The sequence below is a fragment of the Macaca nemestrina genome, chromosome 4 (assembly GCF_043159975.1).
Source record: "Macaca nemestrina isolate mMacNem1 chromosome 4, mMacNem.hap1, whole genome shotgun sequence".
Classification (NCBI taxonomy): Eukaryota; Metazoa; Chordata; class Mammalia; order Primates; family Cercopithecidae; genus Macaca; species Macaca nemestrina.
Genome location: NC_092128.1, coordinates 185,386,164 through 185,408,238, shown reverse-complemented (window position 1 = coordinate 185,408,238; position 22,075 = coordinate 185,386,164). Strand labels below are relative to the sequence as shown.

The 22,075-nt window shown below is 52.1% G+C and overlaps 1 protein-coding gene and 1 long non-coding RNA gene across 4 annotated transcripts in view; one reads left to right on the top strand and one right to left on the bottom strand.

Moving 5' to 3' along the window:
- Positions 1-2,945: 2,945 nt before the first annotated feature.
- On the top strand, positions 2,946-5,384 carry LOC105472585 (uncharacterized). The gene is made up of 3 exons (XR_981653.2): positions 2,946-3,648; positions 4,066-4,287; positions 5,229-5,384. It is a non-coding gene; the product is annotated as an uncharacterized lncRNA (long non-coding RNA).
- LOC105472583 (ubiquitin associated and SH3 domain containing A) overlaps positions 5,227-22,075 on the bottom strand; it is a 50,099-nt gene continuing 33,250 nt past the window's right edge. For 2 of the 3 annotated variants that reach the window (XM_011725961.2, XM_011725962.3), the window contains exons 9-14: positions 20,642-20,764; positions 18,748-18,840; positions 13,269-13,413; positions 12,445-12,551; positions 11,434-11,543; positions 5,230-8,744 (exon numbers count right to left, since the gene is read on the bottom strand). In XM_011725961.2, the coding sequence (XP_011724263.1) occupies positions 8,607-8,744; positions 11,434-11,543; positions 12,445-12,551; positions 13,269-13,413; positions 18,748-18,840; positions 20,642-20,764 (716 nt within the window). In that variant the 3' untranslated portion in view covers positions 5,230-8,606. Of the gene's footprint in view, positions 8,745-11,433; positions 11,544-12,444; positions 12,552-13,268; positions 13,414-18,747; positions 18,841-20,641; positions 20,765-22,075 lie in introns of all 3 variants that reach the window. The other variant, XM_071095756.1, reaches the window with a different exon arrangement.

The window sequence follows — 22,075 nt, the reverse complement described above, 5'->3', positions numbered from 1 at the left end:
GTGTCTTTCCCCACGGACACCTTGTATTAATCTGTTTTTGTACTGCTATAAAGAACTACCTGAGACTGGGTAATTTATAAAGAAAAGAGGTTTAATTGGCTCAGGGGTCTGCAGGCTGTACAGGAAACAAGGCATGGAGGCCTCAGGAAACTTACAATCAAGGCAGAAGGCAAAAGGGAAGCAGGCACGTCCTACATGACCGGGGCAGGAGGACGAGACAGAAGGAGGAGGTGCCACACACTTTTAAACCAGATCTCGTGAGAACTCTATCACGAGAAGAGCAAGGTGGAAATCCACCCCCAAGATCCAGTCGCCTCCCACCAGGTCCCACCTCCAATACTTGGGATTACAATTGAACGTGAGATTTGGGTGGGGCCATATCACACCCTTTCCTTGTAAGAGATCAGGCAGGGTTGAGCATTTAATTGGCACCTCAGTGCTGCCCCCTAACAATCAGGCCCATGCTTGTGCCTCAGCACAGGTGTCCTGGGACCAGAGAGATGAGGGATCCCTTCAAAGCTGCCCTGGAAGCCGCTGGGTCTCTACACCTATTCTTAATTTTATGCTCATGGTTTTACATTTCTCTTTTTCCCTGGGCAGGTGCCCTAGGGGGCTGGCAACTGTGGCTCTATGATCTCTAGTTGCCATAGTGACCAAGCACCACATGAACCCCCACGCCTTGCCCACTGCCTGCACTTCCTCCTGAGCCATCACTGAACATGCCCTGCCCACTGCCTGCACTTCCTCCTGTGCTATCACTGAAGAGAGTTTGAAGAGCAACACATACCATGGTGACTTGTGCCCCATTGCCGACCAGCAAGGAAGTGACCTACACGTGCGGGTGACCCAGAGTCCAGTGCTAGGAGGTAACAGCAGCCCATTTGCCATTGTGAGCATCCCTGGGAGTCCTATTGGAAGCAGAGGCTCCACACCTCTCCCTCAGTGTATGAACCATCCCCGTGTGGCCTGCTCCTAAGACCTTGACCACATTTCCACCACAGTCCTGTGGAAGCTGGCACAGCATAAGGGCTCCTGGAAGGCAAGCAATAGTCTCTGCAGCTCCCCAGTGAGCCCAGTGGCACTTCAGCCCTGCCCTTACACCCCACCTCACCTGGGGAAATGACACGGTTTTCTCCCACAGCTGAATCTTTGTAGTGAGAACTTCCTGCTCAGAGCTCTTAGTGAGCCCCTGGGCAAAACCCAAAATGCTCAGGAGCCATGATCAGGGGTGGGGCCAGGAGGGAAGTGGAAAACTGGGGCTGCTTTCGGGAGGGGCCACTGCTCTGCAGAGCCTCAGATCACAAGAGGGAATTTCTGTGAAGATCCTGCAATGTGATTCTTCATCACACTGTAGGAAGAAAAAAACACGTGTATACAAATGGCATAGACACACACACCTAGATACATACACACACGCATCTGTAGTTATAAAGTCACAGGATCATCTTCCTGTCACACAGGAGTCTTGCCTTTGAGCAAACCTGACATGAACACCTGACGGCCAACCTCCCAGGACCATTCTTTGTATTGAATCTGTAGTGACATTCCTCTACAAAGCCACTTCCCCAAGAGCAATGATTCTCAGCCTGAGCTGCATCAGAATTACCTGGAGAGCTTGTCCAATCACAGATGGCCAGGCCTCATCCCAAATTTCTGATTCACCCCTGAGCATATGAATTCAAAGGAAGTTCCCAGTGAGGACAAGTGCTGCTAGACCAGGGGCCACACTTTGAGAACCACCAGCTTTCATGGCTCAGTGTAACAGCTGTCCAGTCCAAAGACAGGTAACTTCCAGGTGCCAGATTCAGGCATAAGCGTCACGGCTGGCTAGCTTTGGGATCTTGAGAACTGCATGAGGGAGTGCAGGGAACATGCTTCATTTGACACCTCCAGGTGGGAAGCCCCTACCTGGTAGTTACTGGTGCTGCATGGTTAAATCCATTCAGTTTCATTTTCTCCACCTGCAATCCTGAACGCACCTGCTGCATAAAATAGATGTATTTGAAAACAATTTTCTAGAATTTGGGTTTTTAAGAGTATATAAAACAGAGTGTGGCAGGCCAGGTTTCACTAATGCAGGCCTCCACAACAACTGTTTTAGTACTGACCGAGTGGTTAAGTTAAATATTAAAAGCTTAAAAAAGCCAGTGCCCTTATACAAAAGCTGAAATGTAACAAAAGCCACCAAGGGTTTTGCCTAGGCCTTTCCTGGACCTTAAAGCATGACAAAATAATGAAAGAATTCTTAACAGGACCCATTTAGGATTAAACAAGTTTTATTGGGGTTAAAAAAACTCCCCTGGCTTCCACAAACAAGTTTATTGGAGGTCTGAAGGAACTCCCCAGACCTCCGTGATTTAGCAGAAGGCAAGATAAAGTTAATCACCTCAGCACCTGGACCCATTTAGATGAAGTAAATTTACTGAGACTCCAGAGGAAGGTCTTCAGGACTCAGACCTTAGTTATAGATTAAAATAAGTTAATCACTTATGTCTTTAGATGAACGCACACTTACATGTAGACACAGAGCTTACAAGGTATACAAGCTCCGGAAAACTGTGTAATTTTGAGTTGGTCTGGTGATAATTTCCAGGCCTTCTCCCTGTAACTGGTTCCAGAAATAAAAACTCTCCTCCTTCCCAGTTCATCTGCATCTTGTTATTGGGCCGCAAGAAACAGGTGCCCAACACTCAGCTTGGTCTGGAACAAGAGTAGGCTGCATTCCTGGATTTTACTGCTTTTTGCAAATACAATAAAAATGAGTGCCCACAGAATTAGAAACTTTGACAAATTAGAGGCTATATGAGTATCATAGAGAGTGTAATAACTAGACTATATTAGTTTTGCCACCCCAGTAAAAACAACTATTGAAATAGAATTATACACAACTAAACTCTGGAGATTAGTTTATTCACTTTTAATATGAACAACTTATGGAATGGGGTTATGATCAAACACTGCGCTTGGAGTCAGGCTTGTGCAGGAGTGGGGGTGGTTAGGTGGAAGGAGCATGGAGCAGTAAACTCATGTTGCATCCCTGCAACATCATGGCAAGGTATGTATGTGAGTAAATAACAATACAGTGTCCAGCTGCGGTGGCTCATACCTGTAATCCCGGCACTTCGGGAGGCCGAGGCAGGTGGATCACGAGGTCGCCTCCAGGGATGCTCAGGTAGAAGATGCTCCCTGTTCATCTCACTTCAACCCTGGGGCTTCCTATGAGGTCTCGAGACTGAGGAAACTCTTAACTCTAGTGGTAAAAACAGGAGTTCACTATTCTTACGGAATAAGCAAAGCAAGAGGACTAGCTCAGCAGATGTGAGAATAATCCGCCAGGACCTCAGAGGGTCAGCCAGGGGTGACGTCAGCTTTCCGCAGCAAGATGGCGCCCGCCAGCGGCGTCCCTGTCTGTCGCCATCTCTGCTGTCTTCTCGTAACCTCACGTGTTGGCAGAGGAGGTGTCGTTACGTGCTCGCTGGCTTATGAGTCCACGGCCCACACCTTCCAATGAAATATAAGCTCATGCAGAGTGAGCTTGTATCTGACCCACTGCGGCTGTCCCAGCCGTGCTAATGGCACCCAGGCATTCCCTCAGAAACGTCTGCTGAGTGGGTGACTGAGGGGCGGACTCCACACACGGGGGCCGCGGTGAGGAAGGATGAACTCTTCCCAGTGCTGAGCCTGAGGAGGGAGCGTGGGCGAGGAGGAAGGGCGGGCTGAGGCGGGAGCGTGGGCTGTGGATGGAGCGTGGGTTGAGGAGGGAGCGTGGGCTGTGGATGGAGCGTGGGCTGTGGATGGAGCGTGGGCTGTGGATGGAGCGTGGGCCGAGGCGGGAGCGTGGGCCGAGGCGGGAGCGTGGGCCGAGGCGGGAGCGTGGGCTGTGGATGGAACGTGGGCTGTGGATGGAGCCTGGGCTGTGGTTGGGCAGACAACAGGGCGGGCTCATGGGCAATCAGGAGGGGTCCTCTGTAACAGAGGCCCATACACCCTTGTTGGGAACCAGGTCGCACAGCAGGAGGTGAGCAGTGGGTGGGTGAGTGAGTGAAGCTTCGTCTGTATCTACAGCCACTCCCCATTGCTGTCATTACTGCCTGAGCTCTGCTTCCCGTGAGATCAGCGGTGGAATTAGTCTCACAGGAGTGTGAACCGTGCATGTGAGGGATCCAGGTTGCACGCTCCTTATGAGAATCTAACGCCTGATGACCTGTTACTGTCGCCCATCACCCCCAGATGGGACTGTCTAGTTGTGGGAAACAAGCTCAGGGCTCCCACTGATTCTACATTATGGTGAATTGTGTAATTATTTTATTACATATTATGATGTAATAATAGAAATAAAGTGCACAATAAAAGTAATTGCACTTGAATCGTCTCAAAACCATTCTCCACCCCAACCCCGGTCTGTGGAAAAATTGTCTTCCACGACACTTGTCCCTGGTGCCAAAAGGCTGGGGACTGCTGCTCTATGAGAGGGCCTGCTGCTAGGCTGTGAAACCCCCTGAAAAGAAGGACAAATGCCAGGCTCTTGGTAATGGGAGGACATTACCAGGGCAGAAACACCCAATGTGAAGCTCTATGTGGTGAATTTCTATGTGTTGGTTAATTTCGTGCGTGAATTTGACTGGGCCGCAGGGTGCAAAGATGTTTGACCCAGCGTCACTCTGGGGGTGTATGAGGTGGTTTCTGGATGAGATGAACATTCGAATCAGGAGATTGTCAAGCAAACGGCTCTCCCCAGGGTGGGTGGGCCTCATCCAATCAGTTGAAGGTCTGAATGGAACAAAAGGCTAAGAGGAAACTCCTCATGCCTGACGGCCTTTGAACTGAGGCATTGACTTTTTCCTGCCATTGGACTTGAATGGAAACACCGATTCTTTCTGGGTCTCAAGCCTACTGGTCTCCAGACAGGAGGCCAACGGCTCCTACAGATGGTGAGGCTTCTCAGCCTCTGTAACTGTGTGAGCCAATCCCCCTCTCTCCTTTCCTCTCCCAGCCTGTATCTGTATGTTTGTATCTATATGGATGTGGGTCCTGTTTCCTACTGGCTGTTTCTCTGGAGAGCTCTGGTTCCTGCACTCTCTTTTGCTGTTTGTGGCTCTAAGTCACAGTATGTTAAAGTTCGGGTTTAAGAGTGTGCACGCTGCCGCGCCTAAATATGTGGGAATAAGTACAAAAATCCTTTACATCATCAGATGTGTTTCATCAAATGGGCTATTTTCTCTCCACAGGCTAAGCTGCAAGTTCTTTGGAGTCGAAGGACCAGTAACTTTGCCCTCACCTGCCCCCTACTGGTCCACTCACCAGGACACCAGGCAGGACATTTGTTCCGCCCTGACTGTGAGGCAACCCCCTGGGGATCCTGCTAAGACACAGCTGCTGACATGGGAGATGGGGGCGCCTGAGGCCCTGCATTTCTAACACGCTCCCAGGCAATGCCCGTAATCCTGGTCCTCAGGCCAGAGTCTGAGAAGCAAAAAAATAAATAACTTATAGGGCCCCTTGCCTTTCCTCAAAGTCTGGTTATATTTTCTAGGCAATAAGTGCTATTAGTACCTGAAAAGGAGAACAAAATGGTTTAAGGATAGCTGGAGGCAAAGAAAATGCAGCGTCTTCTAAAATCACTAACTCAAAAAAACGGGCTGCCTCTCCGGGGAGACACTTGGGAGGAGAGTGAGCTTCGGTGAGCTCATTCGCAGGCATTTCTCCTTCGGGATTTACATTGCTTTTGTGCGTAGCTTCTTTGGAAAATTGCTTGGTTTATTGTCCTCACACAGTTTTGTCTCATTATGGGACACAATGAAAGAGAATGAGTTAATGGTTGAAAGAAATACATTTTGGAGAGAGAAGGAGACACATGACATTTCCAGATCATTAATTTTTTAATGACTTCTTAGAGAACTTCCTTGTTTGAAGATTTCATCAGGAAGATGGCATACGTGCATGCGTGTTTCTTAATTTATTTTTGTGGCCTTAAGTCCTAGGAAAAAATGGTACTGGACAACTGAAAGTGGTATTTACTTGAAACCACACAGGAGTAAGTACATCATAATTCTGGGAGTTTGCTGTGGCAACTTGCAAAGGCCTTTCACACAGCTGGACACCTGTCACTTTTCGTGAAGAACCCCCATGCTCTGGCAGACAGCGGCTGCACACACATTCAGGAGATTGCAAGAAGTAATTTCCGACAGCAAATGAGACATTAATTATTCAATGCAGATAAACATCAACAACGGCGCTTCATCCGAAGGAATTCCACTGGGATCCAGGGGCTCTGCGTTAAAGCTCAGTTCAGTCTTCTGCACATGGTGACCTCAGACACAGTCTCTGTGCCTCAGGCTCACCGCTGTAAAATCATGCGGCCTGTCAATGGGTCCACGTCACCTGCAGCTTCTTAGCCCTCATTCTGAGGACATGATATGCCCTCTTAGCAGCGAGCCCTGGAGGGGCTGACTTGCAGCAGTGTTTGCCAGTTCCCATGGTGAGTGGGGTGCACGCTCTGCTCTCTGTGGCTGTGCCAGCTTCAAACTTCTTTATGTTCGGACACAGAAAAACTGCATCACTAGCGAAATAAAACAAGGAGCAGACAGATGTGTCTTTTTCTCAGGAGGTCGTGTTTGATTGACTAAAACAGCGAGGAACCTTTTATTGGGTCTGGCCTCCTGTGCGTCCTACACGATGTGGGCTGGTTCCATCACAGCCCACCGTGTTCACCGTCTTTATTTCTGTAAGAGCTCCCTGTGTGTGCTGCCCTCTGCTTGCCTGGGTGCTCACAGCGGGAGGCTGAGGGTGTAGCACAGGTCCTTCCTGCCCTGGTTCTGCATTCACACTATAAAAGGCACTTACAGAGCCACTACCACAGCCCCAAACTGCAATCATGAAATAATACCTGCATTGGATCAGGGGGCTAGAAAAGATGAAAGATCGATGGACTGTCACTGCTCCATGCTAGGATCTCTGCCTGCAGCACGAGGCACCACACGTGTGGGCTGTGGGAGCAGGCGTGACCTGTGGGCTGGGGCATGAGACTCCCCACTGGGGAGACCCCATCCCCTGCTGGACCAGCTTCCTTAGCATAACCATCATGGAAAGACTTCACTTTGCTGGTGGCCATTCTTTTGGGGCCCCGTTAAATCGGGGGGAGCCTACTTCTCCCACTGGCAAAGTCCTCTTCTCTCCTGTACATGATTGGAAACAAGAATAGGAGAAGGCAAAAAAGGCCTGCAAGGGGAGTGTCTCAAATCCCTATGTCTGAGGCCTTGTAGGAGCAGCTCTGCTGTGCTTGGAAGGATTGGGGTATGTTATGGCAGGCTACAGGATAACCCTCAAAGATGTTCACGTCCTAATCCCCGGGACCAGGGAATATGCAACTTTATGTGGCAAAAGGAACTTTGCACTTGTGGTTAAGGCTCGTGAGATGAGAATTCATCCTGGGTTATGGGGTGGGCCTGATGTCAACACAAGGGCCTTTGTAGGAGGGAGGCAGGAGGGTCAGAGGCAGAAGGCGATGTGGCTGTGAAGGCAGAGATCGAGAGAGCTTGGAGACTGCTATGCCGCCGTCCTTGAGGAGGGAGGGTGCAAGTGGCCTCTAAAAGCGAGAAAAAGCAAGGAAAGGATCCTCTCCTGGAGCCTCCAGAAGGAATGTAGCCTGCTGACAAAATTCCGACCTCCGGAACTGTAGGAGAGTAAGCGTGTGTGTGTGTGCATGTGAACATGTGTGTGCCTGTGTGTGCATGTGTTTGTGTGTGTGCATTGCATGTGTATGCCTTCATGTGCGTGTGTGCGAGTGTGTGCATTTGTGTGTGCTCGTGTGCATGTATGTGTCTGCATGCGTGCATGTATGCATGTGTTTGTGTGTGTGTGTGCTTGCTTGTGTACCTGCACGTGTGCATGCGTGCGTGTGCATGTGCATCTGTGTGCGCATGTGTATGTGCATGTATTTGTGTGTGTGCGTGCACGTGTGTGCCTGTGTGTGTATGCATATGTGCGTGTGTGTATGTGCGTGTGTGTGTGTGTGAATTTTGTGTTCTTTCCATGACCACCAGTTTTGTAGTCATTGGTTACAGCAACCACAGAGACATAGTAACATGAGTGTTGACAGCACTGAACAGCAACCCAGTTTTGAGCTGGTAGACGGTATTCTGGGCCCATTTTATTGACTATTACACCTGTTTTAGCCCATGTGGATATGGCTAAAGAGTGATGGACGCAGAAAAAGAAAAAACGATTGGGAATTTAATGATCAGACCATGGAAAATGAAGTGGTTAGATCCTTCGTGTGTGGTGAGTCTTTAATTCCTGGAATTTAGAGTCCCGAGCAGTTGTGTCCCCAGCTGCAGACACTCGGTGTACGTGCTTCAGGGTGGCGTCCTCACCCAGCCATCTGCTCTGTGCTTCCCACAGCTGAGCTGGTGGAGGATGGGTCCACAGATGGGAGTTACAAAGGCGAAAGCCGGAGGGAAATATTCCGGAATATAAAAGTGCGTCTTGTGCTTTTACAAATCACATTGGGTGAGACTAAGACGCCTCTGGAAAGAGCAGCATCTCCCAGCCTCTGCACGTGGTCTCTGCCTCTCCACTCTGAGGTTATGAGAACATCATCATGGCTCTCAGTTGCCTGAGATCCAGTTCCTCCAGTTAAATGCTGCGTTCGCCCCGTGGGTGAGGGTCTTCACTGGTGGGTTCACCAACTCCCATTTCCCTTCCTCTTTATTTTCTTCACAGAAGCACATGCCCAGGGAAGGGATCTAGAACGGAGTTTTAAATCACTTGTTAATATCTTACAAGTCCATCAACTTCAGACTATCTCCAAAGCCAATAGTCAGGCGCTCCTCTATTTTGGAGGGTCTGTGACTGCCCAGGCTGGCACTGCCACCATCAAATGGCACCAACATCTGCCCAGGTGGTGCCCCATGGGGGATGTCCCCTAGCCAGGGGACACTGGGTAATTCTGGAGACATTTCTGATTGTCACAACTGAGGATGGAGGTGCTGCCGACACCTAGCAGGCAGAGGTCCTACAAGGTGGTGCATCCTCAATGCACAGAACGACCCCCACCACAAAGGTCTGCAGGCCGAGGTGGGGATTGCTGTCCACCACTTAAGGAGTGACTTATGTTCTCACATTCAGCATCACAAAAAGACACAGACATTGAGTTTTCAGACCCAAAAGAAAAGCACAAAGTGAACCTTTCGACCTCCATCCCTTCATCTGTGAAATGCATGTGTGAGAATAAAGCTTTGTGGTGAAGCCTTTTTTTTTGTCTTTTGCTTTTCTTTTTTTCCGTCCTCTTTCTAATGTCTAGAAATTCCTCAGGCAGATGAAATTTACAAAAATGCCAACGGGCAGGGGGATCCGAGCGAGGCTGGTGTTGACTCTGGGGCGATTCTCTCCTCATGCTTGTAGAGGCTGTGGGCAGGGGGCGGTGATGGGCTGGCCGGGGAGGGTCCTGAGTGCTCCCTTTCCAGCTGCCCTGATATGGGGACCTATCTTTTGGCAGAGCCCCCTTTGCATTTTCTGATACGCATGAGCAAGTCCACCTTATTTTGGGGTGGGGGCAGGGTGGACACCACGTGATAAGAAAGTCCAGGAGCTTGGAAGTTCCAGATTGGCATCTATGGAAGGGGGTGAAGGGTCCAAGGAGCCGGTGGAGCTTTGGCCACAAAGGCTCATGGGTTTGGGGAATTGTCAGCAGCTGCCGTGTGCCGTGCTGCCACCCTTGGTTACAGGGACCCCCAGGAGCGCCTGGGGCTGGGGGCTTGGTATGTGTATATGGGGCTGTGGGAAGGCGGGCAGGGACAGGAGGGATGCACCAGAGCACGTGTGTGGGAGACCCATTTGCAGAAAGAAGCAAAAGCAGCACTTTGGGAGCAGGTGGTGCCGGGGCTGCCCGGACAGTCCCCAGGAAAATCCATGCAGACCTCTACCAGTGTGGCCTGGGGGGGTTGAGCAGCCCTGTTTGGACAATGCTCACCTGGTGGCTCAGGAACCCAGAGCGCTTGGAAACGTCTGGATCATAATTGGGACACACCACCCTGGAGACACTTTGCCGGGGAAGCCTGTTTCTACTCAGGTGCAGAGGAAAATGGAGCAAGAAAGGGGGATTCGGGTGTCTGATGCCAACTTGCTGAGTGACAATGACCCGTGGCAGGCATGCTCCTCGTGTGCGTAAGCTCTCATCCAGCTGCTGAGGCAGGTGCAGCTAGAGAGCTAAGCCCTCCTGCAGGTGCCTGGCTGGCATCACTGAACTGGGTCTGGGAGTTGGGCTCCTCTGAAGCCCCCGACCGCTTGGGGGGACTCAGCAACACCCTCTCTTGCCCACAACTTATGGTGAACAAGCTGTGGCCAGTGTGGTCCTGTGGCAGTGCTGTGTGGAGAAACCAGGTCAGGGCCTCAAGCCCTTCTGATGCCAGGCATTGTCCGTGCTGCACGTGCTGCCTGGGCACTGACCAATGGACTCATTACCATGGGGAGTCCAGCCTTGAGTAGATCTGCAGGGAAGGGCTGGGCCTGGGGCGGGATCTACACTCCTAAGTTTGCCTGCCTCAATTCACCCATGGACTGGACGGCACCCTCTCGCTTTGCTGGGTGATAATCAAGGTTGTTCAAGATGCCACTTGTGCATTATCCTCTGTTTGTCATTCACAAGGCCCTTGCCAGCACCTGAGCACTCTGACAGCTACAACTAGCTCAAGCTTGTTCCGTGCTGGGTGACTCCAAGGGCAAGAGGATCAAGGGGCTCCTCTTCATCCACCAGCCACCCTGCCCCAGGTCCCCAGAAGAGGCCAGAAGTGAGTACTACTGTCGTTTCTTCCCTCCTCATCCAAACTGCTGACTCCTTCCTGAACTGTCTGTTTTTCTTTTTTTTTTTTTTTTGGGACAGAGTCTCGTTCTGTCGCCCAGGCTGGAGTACAGGGGTGTGATCTCGGCTCACTGCAAGCTCCGCCTCCCGGGTTCATGCCATTCTCCTGTCTCAGCCTCCCAAATAGCTGGGACTATAGGCGCCCGCCACCACGCCCGGCTAATTTTTGTATTTTTGGTAGAGACAGGGTTTCACCATGTTAGCCAGGATGGTCTTGATCTCCTGACTTCATGATCCGCCCATCTTGGTCTCCCAAAGGGCTGGGATTACAGGCGTGAGCCACCACGTCCGGCAGACTGTCCATTTTTCTATGAGAGCTGCAAGGGGTTATGGCGTGAGCTGACTGGTAAAAAATTGGCAAGTGACCAATGATGAGGATGACTGACCTATCCACCAGCCCCGGCCCGAAGTCGCCCTTCACCCAAGAGCAGGTGGGCACAGTCTCCAGGGGCATGTGGATCCTGGCGGCCCTGGGCCTGCCGGATACTTGTTTTCGTTCTGAGAAGTGGATGTGATAAACCTGTGTCTTCGGGGTGCTTGACTTTGCAGCCGAAGAGCCAAGAGTGGGCACGTACCTTTCTCACGAGCTGGGCAAAATCCCCACATTCCCGGGGCGGCAGCCCGAGCAGTGGCCGCGTGCAGGAGTCCAGCGCGGAGCCGTGACTCACGATGAGGATGACGCCCGCTGTGTGAAACAAGAACACCTCCAGGTCAAAGCAGCCCAGAGAGCACCTTTTGTTAGACCAGGGTCCCCAAACTGGTGGGGGCAGAGCTACCTCAGAGTGCCCCGAAGCCTGGCGAGACCCCCGGGCTAGAAGTAGTGTGGCTGGTAACCGCTTAGTGAAGCCTGCATCCCACCCTCGCTCGTGGATTCCCCTGTACTCAGCAGCTGCCCACCAGCCTCAGGGAGGCCTAGGAAGTGAGCTGAGCCACCCCCGTGGTGGCCGGCTGCCTCGGCCCCGTCAGCCACAGACTGGGATGTAGCGGTGGCTGCCGCCCAGGCTGACTCACTTGAGAAAGGTCAGCCGGTGGTTTTATCACACGAGCCTGCTACGACTCCTGCTTGAGATAAGAACGCCTGGGACCACGGGCCGAGTGGGCCTCGCTCAGGTGACGCGCGTGTCCCTGCCAGCTCGGGGGAAGGTGTGGGAAGCCAGCGCTTCTGCATGTGCTTCATCCAGGACAAAGCAATATGGGAGGGTTAGGAGACCCGTGTGATGGTCAGGGAAGGGGGCTCCACCTGGAAGTTGGTTGTTCTTTCTCTCTGTCTCTTTTGTTTCCCAGGAAGCTGCCTCGAATCCCTTGGACACGGGTGGTTTGTGCTGACCCTGCTGGCCTGGGTCCCATCAGCACTCAGTACCAGGATTGGGGGGTCTCGGGGCCTGGGCGGCAGGGGAGTGCGTGTCTGTGCACGTGGTTACTGCAGCAGTAGCAGCGGCGATGAACACTTTGCTGCTGGAGAATGGGGGGTGGGGGGCAGGGGAAGTGGGGGCATTCATCGGTTCCGAAAATTGGCCAATTTCCATCTCAGAGGTAATTCCCCGAGCCCCAGGGGCTGTTCATACAGAGGATGGTGAGGCACTTACTGTCCTGCGGGCAGGTGTTGACGATTTGCACCACGCTCGCCGTGCACCTGTCCACGTACTCCTGGTAGCTCTCGGCCGGCATGAGGGCAGACAGGGGAAATGCGGGCCTGGAAGGAGGAGATGGAGAGGCTGCTGCCCTGGCCCTTCGGTAGGGATTAGGAGGGCGCGGCTACGGTTAGCTGGGGAAGGAGAACGTTCTTCCGGGATGGCTCTGCCTCCAGGCAGGCTTGTGGTCAACAGGGAGGCTCCAGTTTTGTGCTGAAAACTGGCAAAGCACTGACAGTCAATCTCCAGCACACATTCTTACTCAACACCAGGAGGGCTCTGCGATGGCAGAGTCAGACATGGGCGGAGAATGACAAAGACTCTCTCCTTGACCAAACTCCAGTCCAGCTCTTCTGAACCTTCTTCTCGATGAGGTCTTGACCCTTGGGCTTCTGTGTCTGTTCTTGCAGAGTGAATTTAGCAAGAACCTCTTACCCTCGAAATCTGATCAAGTTCCTTGTCCTCTACCACCCCCACCAGGTGATGTCTGATCACCTCGGCCTGCCTTTAGCAAGAGTCCCCGTTTAGGTTAGTTTAGCAAGAATGACCCACCTTCTCAGGAATTTTCCATCCACCAACTCCCACCCTGCTCTGTGGCTATAACTCCCCACTTTTCCTTGTATTCGGAGTTGAGCCCCACCTCTCTCCCCTGCTGCAAAACCCAACTGCAGCAGTCCCTCTTGAATAAAGCCTTTCTCACCACTTTAACAGTGTCATGAAAGTTTTCCTTAATAAGAACTGGAAAAGCCCCCGTGGCAGAGAACTTTCGAACAGCATACCTGTAATCAGTGTCGATGTTGAAATTCGCCTCTTTCAGCTCTTCCAGGCTCATGAGGGTTGGGGTGGTTTTTCCAGCTTCCCATTTTGTCCATTCAAAGATTCCAGGTTCCACTCGTATCTTGATTTTTTTCTCCAGTTTGAGTTCTGGACTCAACAGAATACAAGTGTTTATCATCCTCAACATCTACCCTGACTTTGCATAAATAAGTCTCCGTTTAGATCTCAGACCGTCACACACAAGTCTAAATCATACCTTTTAAACAGTGTGATTTTCTTCTTGGCAAGTACCGTTCTGTGATTAGGAACAGCCATGCTATTTCTGAGGTCAAAACTGATGAGCAGTGGGAAGGTATCAGAGGAGTGATGGCCCCCTGTGTGCCAGGAAGGACCAGAGTCTCCCAAGAGCTGGTGAGTGTCCCAGGCAGCAGGCTCATGCTGGGGCTCACCTGAGCACCCGTGAAACCAGCCCACCACCCGCATCCTCCAACATGGCGGATCCACCGATCAATGGACAAGATGTGACCCATCGCGAAGAATGTTGGCCTCATGAGGCCCTTTCCTGATAAACACTTGCACAGATTGGGCAAGAGGTGAACAATGGAAGGAGCCATCTTCTGGAACATTCTGACTCCCTGCAACTCACACTTCCCGAGCATTCTATATTTTGATTAAAGGAAGAGCCATAAAGTAAGGCCACCTCTTTTTGAGTGGAAAAAGGACCTGAATGTTTTCACTGGGAACTCAAATGCTGGGCATAAAATTAGTTCCTCAAATGTGATTTAGGTCCATGGAAGGCGCTCTTTCATCAAGCATGCTTACAAAAGAGAGTTAAAGCAAGTTAATCAGGCCCCTGAGTCCTCCCCCATCAACCAGATACCCTAGTCCTCCCACATCAACCAGGGCCCTGAGTCTTCCCCCATCAACCAGGCCCCCGAGTCCTTCCCCATCAACTAGGCCCCTGAGTCCTTCCTCAACCAGGCCCCCGAGTCCTCCTTCCTCAACCAGGCCCCCGAGTCCTCCTTCCTCAACCAGGCCCCCGAGTCCTTCCCCATCAAACAGGCCCCCGAGTCCTCCTTCCTCAACCAGGCCCCCGAGTCCTCCTTCCTCAACCAGGCCCCCGAGTCCTTCCCCATCAACCAGGCCCCCGAGTCCTTCCCCATCAACCAGGCCCCCGAGTCCTCCTTCCTCAACCAGGCCCCCGAGTCCTCCCTGACTCCTCCCTGCAGTGTGTGGTGTGTGTGTGTGGGTGTGTGGTGTGTGTGTGTGGGTGTGTGGTGTGTGTGGGTGTGTGTGGTGTGTGGATGTGTGTGGTGTGTGGAGGGGGCATGTGGTGTGTGTGTATGGCGTGTGGTGTGTGTGTATGGCGTGTGGTGTGTGTGGTGTGTGTGTGGCATGTGGTGTGTGATGTGTGCGGTTGTGTGTGGCGTGTGGTGTGTGATGTGTGTGGTTGTGTGTGGCGTGTGGTGTGTGATGTGTGTGGTGTGTGTGTGGCGTGTGGTGTGTGTGTGGCATGTGGTGTGTGTGTGGTGTGTGTGTGGTGATGTGTGTGGTGATGTGTGTGGTGTGCAGTGTGTGATGTGTGTGTGGTGTGTGTGTGGCGTGTGTGTGTAGTGTGTGGTGTGTGTGTGGTGTGTGTGGTATGTGTGGGGTGGGGTGTGTGGTGTGTGATGTGTGTGTGGTCTGTGGTGTGTGTGGTGTGGTGTGATGTGTGGTGTGTGTGTGGTGTATGGTGTGTGTGGTGTGTGATGTGTGTGTGGTGTGTGTGGTGTGTCATGTGTGTGGTGTGTGGTGTGTGTGTAGCGTGTGGTGTGTGTGTGGTGTGTGTGTATGGCGTGTGGTGTGTGTGGTTGTGTGTGGCGTGTGGTGTGTGATGTGTGTGGTTGTGTGTGGCGTGTGGTGTGTGATGTGTGTGGTGTGTGTGTGGCGTGTGGTGTGTGTGTGGCATGTGGTGTGTGTGTGGTGTGTGTGTGGTGATGTGTGTGGTGTGTGTGTGTGGCATGTAGTGTGTGTGTGGTGCGTGTGTATGGCATGTGGTGTGTGTGTGGCGTGTGGTGTGTGGTGTGTGGTGTGTGGTGTGTGGTGTGTGGTGTGTGTGGTGCATGTGTGTGGCGTGTGGTGTGTGTAGTGCGTGTGTGTGGCGTGTGGTGTGTGTGGCGTGTGGTGTGTGTGTGGCGTGTGGTGTGTGTGGTGTGTGTGGTGTGTGTGTGTGGCATGTGGTGTGTGTATGGCTTGTGGGTGTGTGTGGTGTGTGTGTATGGCATGTGGTGTGTGTGTGGCGTGTGGTGTGTGTGTGGCGTGTGGTGTGTGTGGTGCGTATGTGTGGCGTGTGGTGTGTGTGGTGCGTGTGTGTGGCGTGTGGTGTGTGTGGCGTGTGGTGTGTGGCGTGTGGTGTGTGTGTGTGGCATGTGGTGTGTGTGGTGTGTGTATGGCTTGTGGTATGTGTGGCGTGTGGTGTGTATGTGGTGTGTGTGGTGTGTGTGTATGGCATGTGGTGTGTGTGTATGGTGTGTGGTGTGTGTGGTGTGTGTGTATGGCATGTGGTATGTGTGGCATGTGGTGTGTATGTGGTGTGTGTGGTGTGTGTGTATGGCATGTGTTGTGTGTGTTGTGTGTGTATGGCGTGTGGGTGTGTGTGGTGTGTGTGTATGGCATGTGGTGTGTGTGTGGTGTGTGTGTTGTGTGTGTATGGCGTGTGGGTGTGTGTGGTGTGTGTGTATGGCATGTGGTGTGTGTGTTGTGTGTGTGGTGTGTGTGTATGGCATGTGGTGTGTATGTGGTGTGTGTGGTGTGTGAGTATGGCGTGTGGGTGTGTGTGGTGTGTGTGTATGGCATGTGGTGTGTGTGTGGTGTGTGTGTTGTGTGTGTATGGCATGTGGGTGTGCGTGGTGTGTGTTTATGGCATGTGGTGTGTGTGTTGTGTGTGTGGTGTGTGTGTATGGCATGTGGTGTGTGTGTTGTGTGTGTGTTGTGTGTGTATGGCATGTGGTGTGTATGTGGTGTGTGTGGTGTGTGTGTATGGCATGTGGTGTGTGTGGTGTGTGTGTGTGGCGTGTGGTGTGGTGTCTGTGTATGGCATGTGGTATGTGTGGCGTGTGGTGTGTGTGGTGTGTGTGTATGGCATGTGGTGTGTGTGTGGTGTGTGTGGTGCGTGTATATGGCGTGTGGTGTGTGTGGCGTGTGGTGTGTGTGGTGTGTGTGTATGGCATGTGGTGTGTGTGGCGTGTGGTGTGTGTGGTGTGTGTGTGGCGTGTGGTGTGTGTGGCGTGTGGTGTGTGTGGTGTGTGTGTATGGCATGTGGTGTGTGTGGTGTGTGTGTATGGCGTGTGGTGTGTGTGGCGTGTGGTGTGTGTGGTGTGTGTGTATGGCATGTGGTGTGTGTGGTGTGTGTGTGGCATGTGGTGTGTGTGTGGTGTGTGTGGTGTGTGGTATGCGTATGTGCATGCAAGCGTTGTGAGGAGGGACAAGGATTGTGGAAGCCTTGCTTGCCCTGGTGGAGCTGCCTCTGGCCTCCGGCTACACTGCCGTCAGGCCTTTGGGGATTCCTGAGTCCTTTCGTGGTTTGGTCAAATAAGCTGATATTGTTCTTTGGTCTTCATCGGGCTCATTGAGAGCCCAGAGGGGCGGCGAAGCAATTAACATGGGAACCTCCAAGGCAAAGTGAAATAAATCTGCATTTCTGTCTTGTGACCTGAGATGCTGTGCAGGGGGCTGGGGTCCTGTGCCACAATTTGGAGGGAAATGAAAGGATGAAGCGGCAAGACTGAGGTGGGCAGAAAGTGTCTCGACATTTTTAAGTGCGTGGAAGGTGGATCATGGATGCTCCATGCTGATAAAATGGATTTCTGTGCCTCATGAAACTAGAACTGGATTATGGGATGGAAGGTTCAGGAGAGCACAGCACAGGAATGATGAGCCTGAGAGGCTCTGTGGGTGGAGTCAGGTCCGCTCCTGGCCGGGGCTTCCTGGGCACCTGGATTTGAAGGTGCTTTGAGGGAGCCTCTCTGATGGGGTAGAGGGGATCTGAGGACATGGGAACTGGCAATGCACACGTGTGCGATGGATGCACTACTGTTCCAAGAGTCCTACCAGTTGTGGCCCTAGCTCTGATGTGGCCCCATGTGCAAGCCCCAGCAAGACCACCATCTTCGGGATGGCTCCTCCATGGCCCCTCCATTCCTGCCCCTTTCCTGCAGGACACGGCTTCCTGTCTGCCTTGAGCACCCATTCCTTCCACCTGGGACTTGTCATTCCAGCCACGGCAGCCCTGCCATGGTGCAGTGCCAAACTCTGCTGTCTCCAAACAGCCCCCCTCGTGGATCTTGACCCTCACTCGGATCACCTCCTTTCTCCTGCACTCACCTCCCCCGTGCTCGGTCTCCTAGCTGACCCAGTTGGAAGTCCATGGGCACGGTCACCCTCTCACTATGCCCTCAAGTCTTCCCGTCCCCTCTGGCTCCACTGTACTCACAGCTCAACCCCACCCTTAGCTGCATCCCACTCTCCACCCACTCCCGGTCTAAGCTGGAAGAGACTCCCTAGTCCGGCTAATGCATCTCCATTTAAACTCATGCTCACAAACTGTGGGTGGGCTCTGAGTGCTGCCCAGCAGTCACCCTGCATCTCCCAGCCCATGACCTGGGCCCCCTCTCCCTGACAGCCATTCATACCTTTAGCGCACTCCAAACTTCCCACAGTCCCTGCCCCCACTTTCTGCTGGTGGCCCGAATTCCTAGGTCTCTGAGAAAGTCGAGGCAAGCCCTGTCCCTGACATTTGCCCTCCTGCTGCATCTGCATCTGTGTGCTCTGTCCTCTCCCCTGTCACCATGGAGGTCACATGCCCTCTCCCATGTCACCCGTGTTCCTGGCCACAGCCAGTCCCTGCCTGGGGACTGAGATCTCATCCCTCTTCCCAGACAAAGAGGAGCAGGACAGGGTTCAGGCTGAAGGCAGAGCTCAGGCCTCTGGGACAGGCTGCTCTCCTCTGGGCAGAAACTTTCTTCTTCCCGTAGATGGGAGCTGCAGAAAGGTCTGCCCATGGCTTCCTGACACATATCAGCCCTTGAGGATGCTGGACAGCTCCACTGGCGCAGTGCATTGCCCTGGGAAAGGTCATGCATTTCAGACTTAGAAGGAACCATAGCAGCTGTTTCCAGCTCTGAAGGTTTCTGAATGCTCCTTTCCAGGTGTATTTTTAAAATGTCTAGCTGACGGAGGCCAAAGAGAAACAGTGTGAGGACAGGCCCTGGCATTCAGCTACACCAGCCCCTACTGGTCTGACGGTCCTAGTATTCCAGATACGCTCATGGACTCAACGTGCCTGCCAGCATCCTTGGAGGGCTGGCTCATACCTGCCTGATGACTTTGGTGTGGGCATTCATTGCCAGTCATCCAATTCCACCTCCACTCCCTTCCCACTCCCCTTGGAGAATAGCCACAAGGTCAAGGCAGTAGGAGAAGCTCACCGAGGTTCTCACTGACCTTCCAGGATGAGTTTGGCCGTCTGCACACAGCGGAGGGCTGGGGAGGCGAACACAGAGCTGATTCTGATACCACTGTCCAGTAGCGCATCCCCTGGAAAATAGTGAAAAAGGCAGAAAATGCCCCTTCATAATCCTAGCCTCTGATGGCAGATGAGCCACGTGTTCCCTGTGGTAGGCAGGGTCCTCAAAGGGCTCCTGGTTTCCACCCCCTAGTGTGACACACCCTGCACAGCCCCCAAGTATGGGCGGAACCTGTGACCAGGATGATCTGTTGCTCCTGGGACGGTTACATCCTATGGCAGAAGGGAGGGGATCCAAGGTGGGTGGGGCTGACCAAGTTGGTGAGCCCATTAAAAGCAGTGATTATCTCCAGCCAGTCATGGAAAAAAGAGAACTGTGAAGTGAGAAGGATTCAGCAAAACATTCTCCATTGCTGGCTGCAAGGATGGAGGGGACCGCATGGCAAGGAATGTGGGCAGCACCTAGAGCTGGGAGCAGCCCCCAGCTAATAGCCAGCAAGGAACAGACCTCAGTCCTCCCACTGCAAGGATCTGAATTTGGCCAACAGCAGAATGAGTCTGGAAGGAGACTTAAGCTCCCAATGGAAATTCAGTCCAGCAGAGACCTTGACTTCAGGCCTTAAGACCCTCAGCAGAGAAGCAGCCCTGTGGGCCTGGGCTTTGGATCTGTACCACTGTGAGTTCAGAAACGGGCCGGGCTTCACATGTGTGGTTATTTGAGAAGACTCAAGACCCACTGCGGCTCGTGGAAGGACAAGCCTGTACATCGCCTTTCCCCCTGTGATATTGGAAGCCCTGCTCTCAGGGAAATATGGGAGTCCCTACGGCAGAAAAATTGCACAGCCCCAAAGCTGGTGAGCGAGGTTCCAGTGGAGGCTCTTCTGGGTTCAACTGTGTCCCCTCCCCTGCAAAAATGTTAGAGTCCTCACCCTTGGTGCCTTAGAATGTGACTCATTTAGAAACAGGATTTTTACAGAGTGATAAGTTAAAATAAGGGTGTGCACCTCAATCAATTAAATTAGGGTGGGTTCTAATCCAGTATGACAGCGTCCTTCTAAAAGGGGAAATCTGGGCACAGAGACATGCAGAGAAGAGGAGAGGAAGACAAAAGATGTCACCTACGAGCCAGGGACAGAGGCCTGGGACCACTGTCTCCTCTCGACTCATCGTCCTGGCACCTCACAGTGGGAGCCTGGAATCAGCTGTCAGGGAGTGCAGTATTCTCACCACTGCACTTGGCAAGTGCTATAACTATAACTCTAGGACTCTATAACTCCATTGCTCGGGCTTCCCACCCTGCCCAGAGCAGGTGGCTAAACATTTCTGAGCACACCACTGGGTGGGGGCCCGGGAGAGTGGGCCATGGGGGTCTCTACAATTAACCATTGGGGTAACTTGCTTCTCTGGATTCCATTTTCTGAATTTAGGAAATGAAGACTTGATGAACTCAGTGGTCTCTTCTGTTTAAAAAACCTCAGTTACGTAGAAGCAGAACCGCCAGACATGAAACAGAAGCCCAAAATGACAGATTTGGAAATAAAACCAATGAGAGGATGTGGTTTTCCATTGTAAAGTGAGCTCCTTGGTGCATACAGTGGTTGTTGATTTTTCCTCCCCTCTCTCGTTCTCTCTATGCCTGTCTTTCATTCCTCCCAACTTCCTGAATCATCCATTCCTAGATCAAACCTCTGCACTGCCCCTTTCTTGCTGTGTGACCTTGGGCAAGTTGCTTAACCTCTCTGTGCCCCAGCCTCCTCAACAGACTGGAGACAAAGCTAACACTGTATCAAAGGGTGTGTACCTAGGGCTCAGGCTGGGTAATCATTGTTGCTGTTATTGTTACTTTTCCTACTATACAGCCCTCAAACATACCTGCAATTCTGGACTGGAAAATGCCGCAGGATGATAATGGGGGATCGTTTTCAAAGTCTTTGATCCCACGACTCCGTCTGGGCAGACTACAAGGGAAGTTCAGGTCTGGCCTGTAGTATTTCCCTGAAGTATAAGGAAGCATCAGATGTTCAGTTTCATCAAGTTAGAACAGATTTGTTCCACAAAACCCCCAAGACCAAGACCCACTCTAACAGCAAGGTTATTATTGAAATTATTGTCAACTGTGTTGCTTCTGAATATGCTCTGCAACGTGGCTTCAATTTGAGAAGAAAGTGCTGCTCGGCTGTGCACACAACATTTTCTCAAACGCAGAAAACTTAAGTTTCAGCCCCAGGAACTATGCAACCCTCTTTGTCCTCCCCAAATGCCCCACGAAGATTCACTCTTACATTTTCCTGATAAAGAACCTGATAAAGTATCTCCATGACTGGTTTAGCATAACTCAGTAAGTATCTGAAGTTGCCATCAATGATCCATCCCCCTAGCTTTAAACATATCCTTCTTGCTCAGGGGACAGAGTACTTGAACTGGAGATGCCTGTGTTGTGCATTCTTTAGTCAATTGCTTGAAGCCAGGCCGGAAGCTAGGTGGGCTCACTGGGACTCTCTCCCACCAGAGGCTGCCTGGTGTCAGGGTTCACGTAGAGTTTGACCTTGAGTTCTAAGATCTGACAGTCTGGTGGCAAATCCTGGCATCGCCATCTCCTCACTGTGCAACCAGAAGCAAATGATTTCATCTCTCTTATCAGTAAAAAACAGGGAAAGAGTAGCAGTTTTGAGGAGCCAGTGAGGTAACACCCATACCCCAGCGTCTGGTGCGAGAGGGAGTGGCCAACAAGTCGGGGGGCTGGTTTCATGTCAGGGTGACTGATTATCCTCACACAGGGCACCACGACACACTGCACCCTCCAGTGCACTCTGGTTTGCCTTCACATTCTCCAAAGGGACCCCAAGCCTCCTGGCTACTAGTAGGTTCCAGCAGCCACACTGACCTTCCTGAGACCTGCTTTGCCATACATAGCAGCCCCTGCCCTTTGCACCCTGGAATATGCCAGGCCCTTTCATCCTGGCCCACTGCCTTGCACAAACTCAGAGTGGGGGTGGGGGGCAGTGGGAGGCAGCAGGGGTCAGCGGGGCACAATGGCTATTTTTCATGCCTATGTTTTAGGTTCCATGTAGGAGTTTTCTGAAGACTCCCTCCCTGGGATTTCCACGGGCAGAGACTCTTGTTTGAAATTAGAGGTGTTTATTCAATGCCAGCATTAGCTGTTGGGAAAGGTAGTTTTAAAATCAGAGAGAAAGTCCATCAATTTTATTGTATTCTCAAAGGCATCTGTGATCCCCGCCAAAATGTCAACACACTCCATTTAGGTACTTTGCTGTCATCGACACTTTAGTTGTGATCACTCTGGAG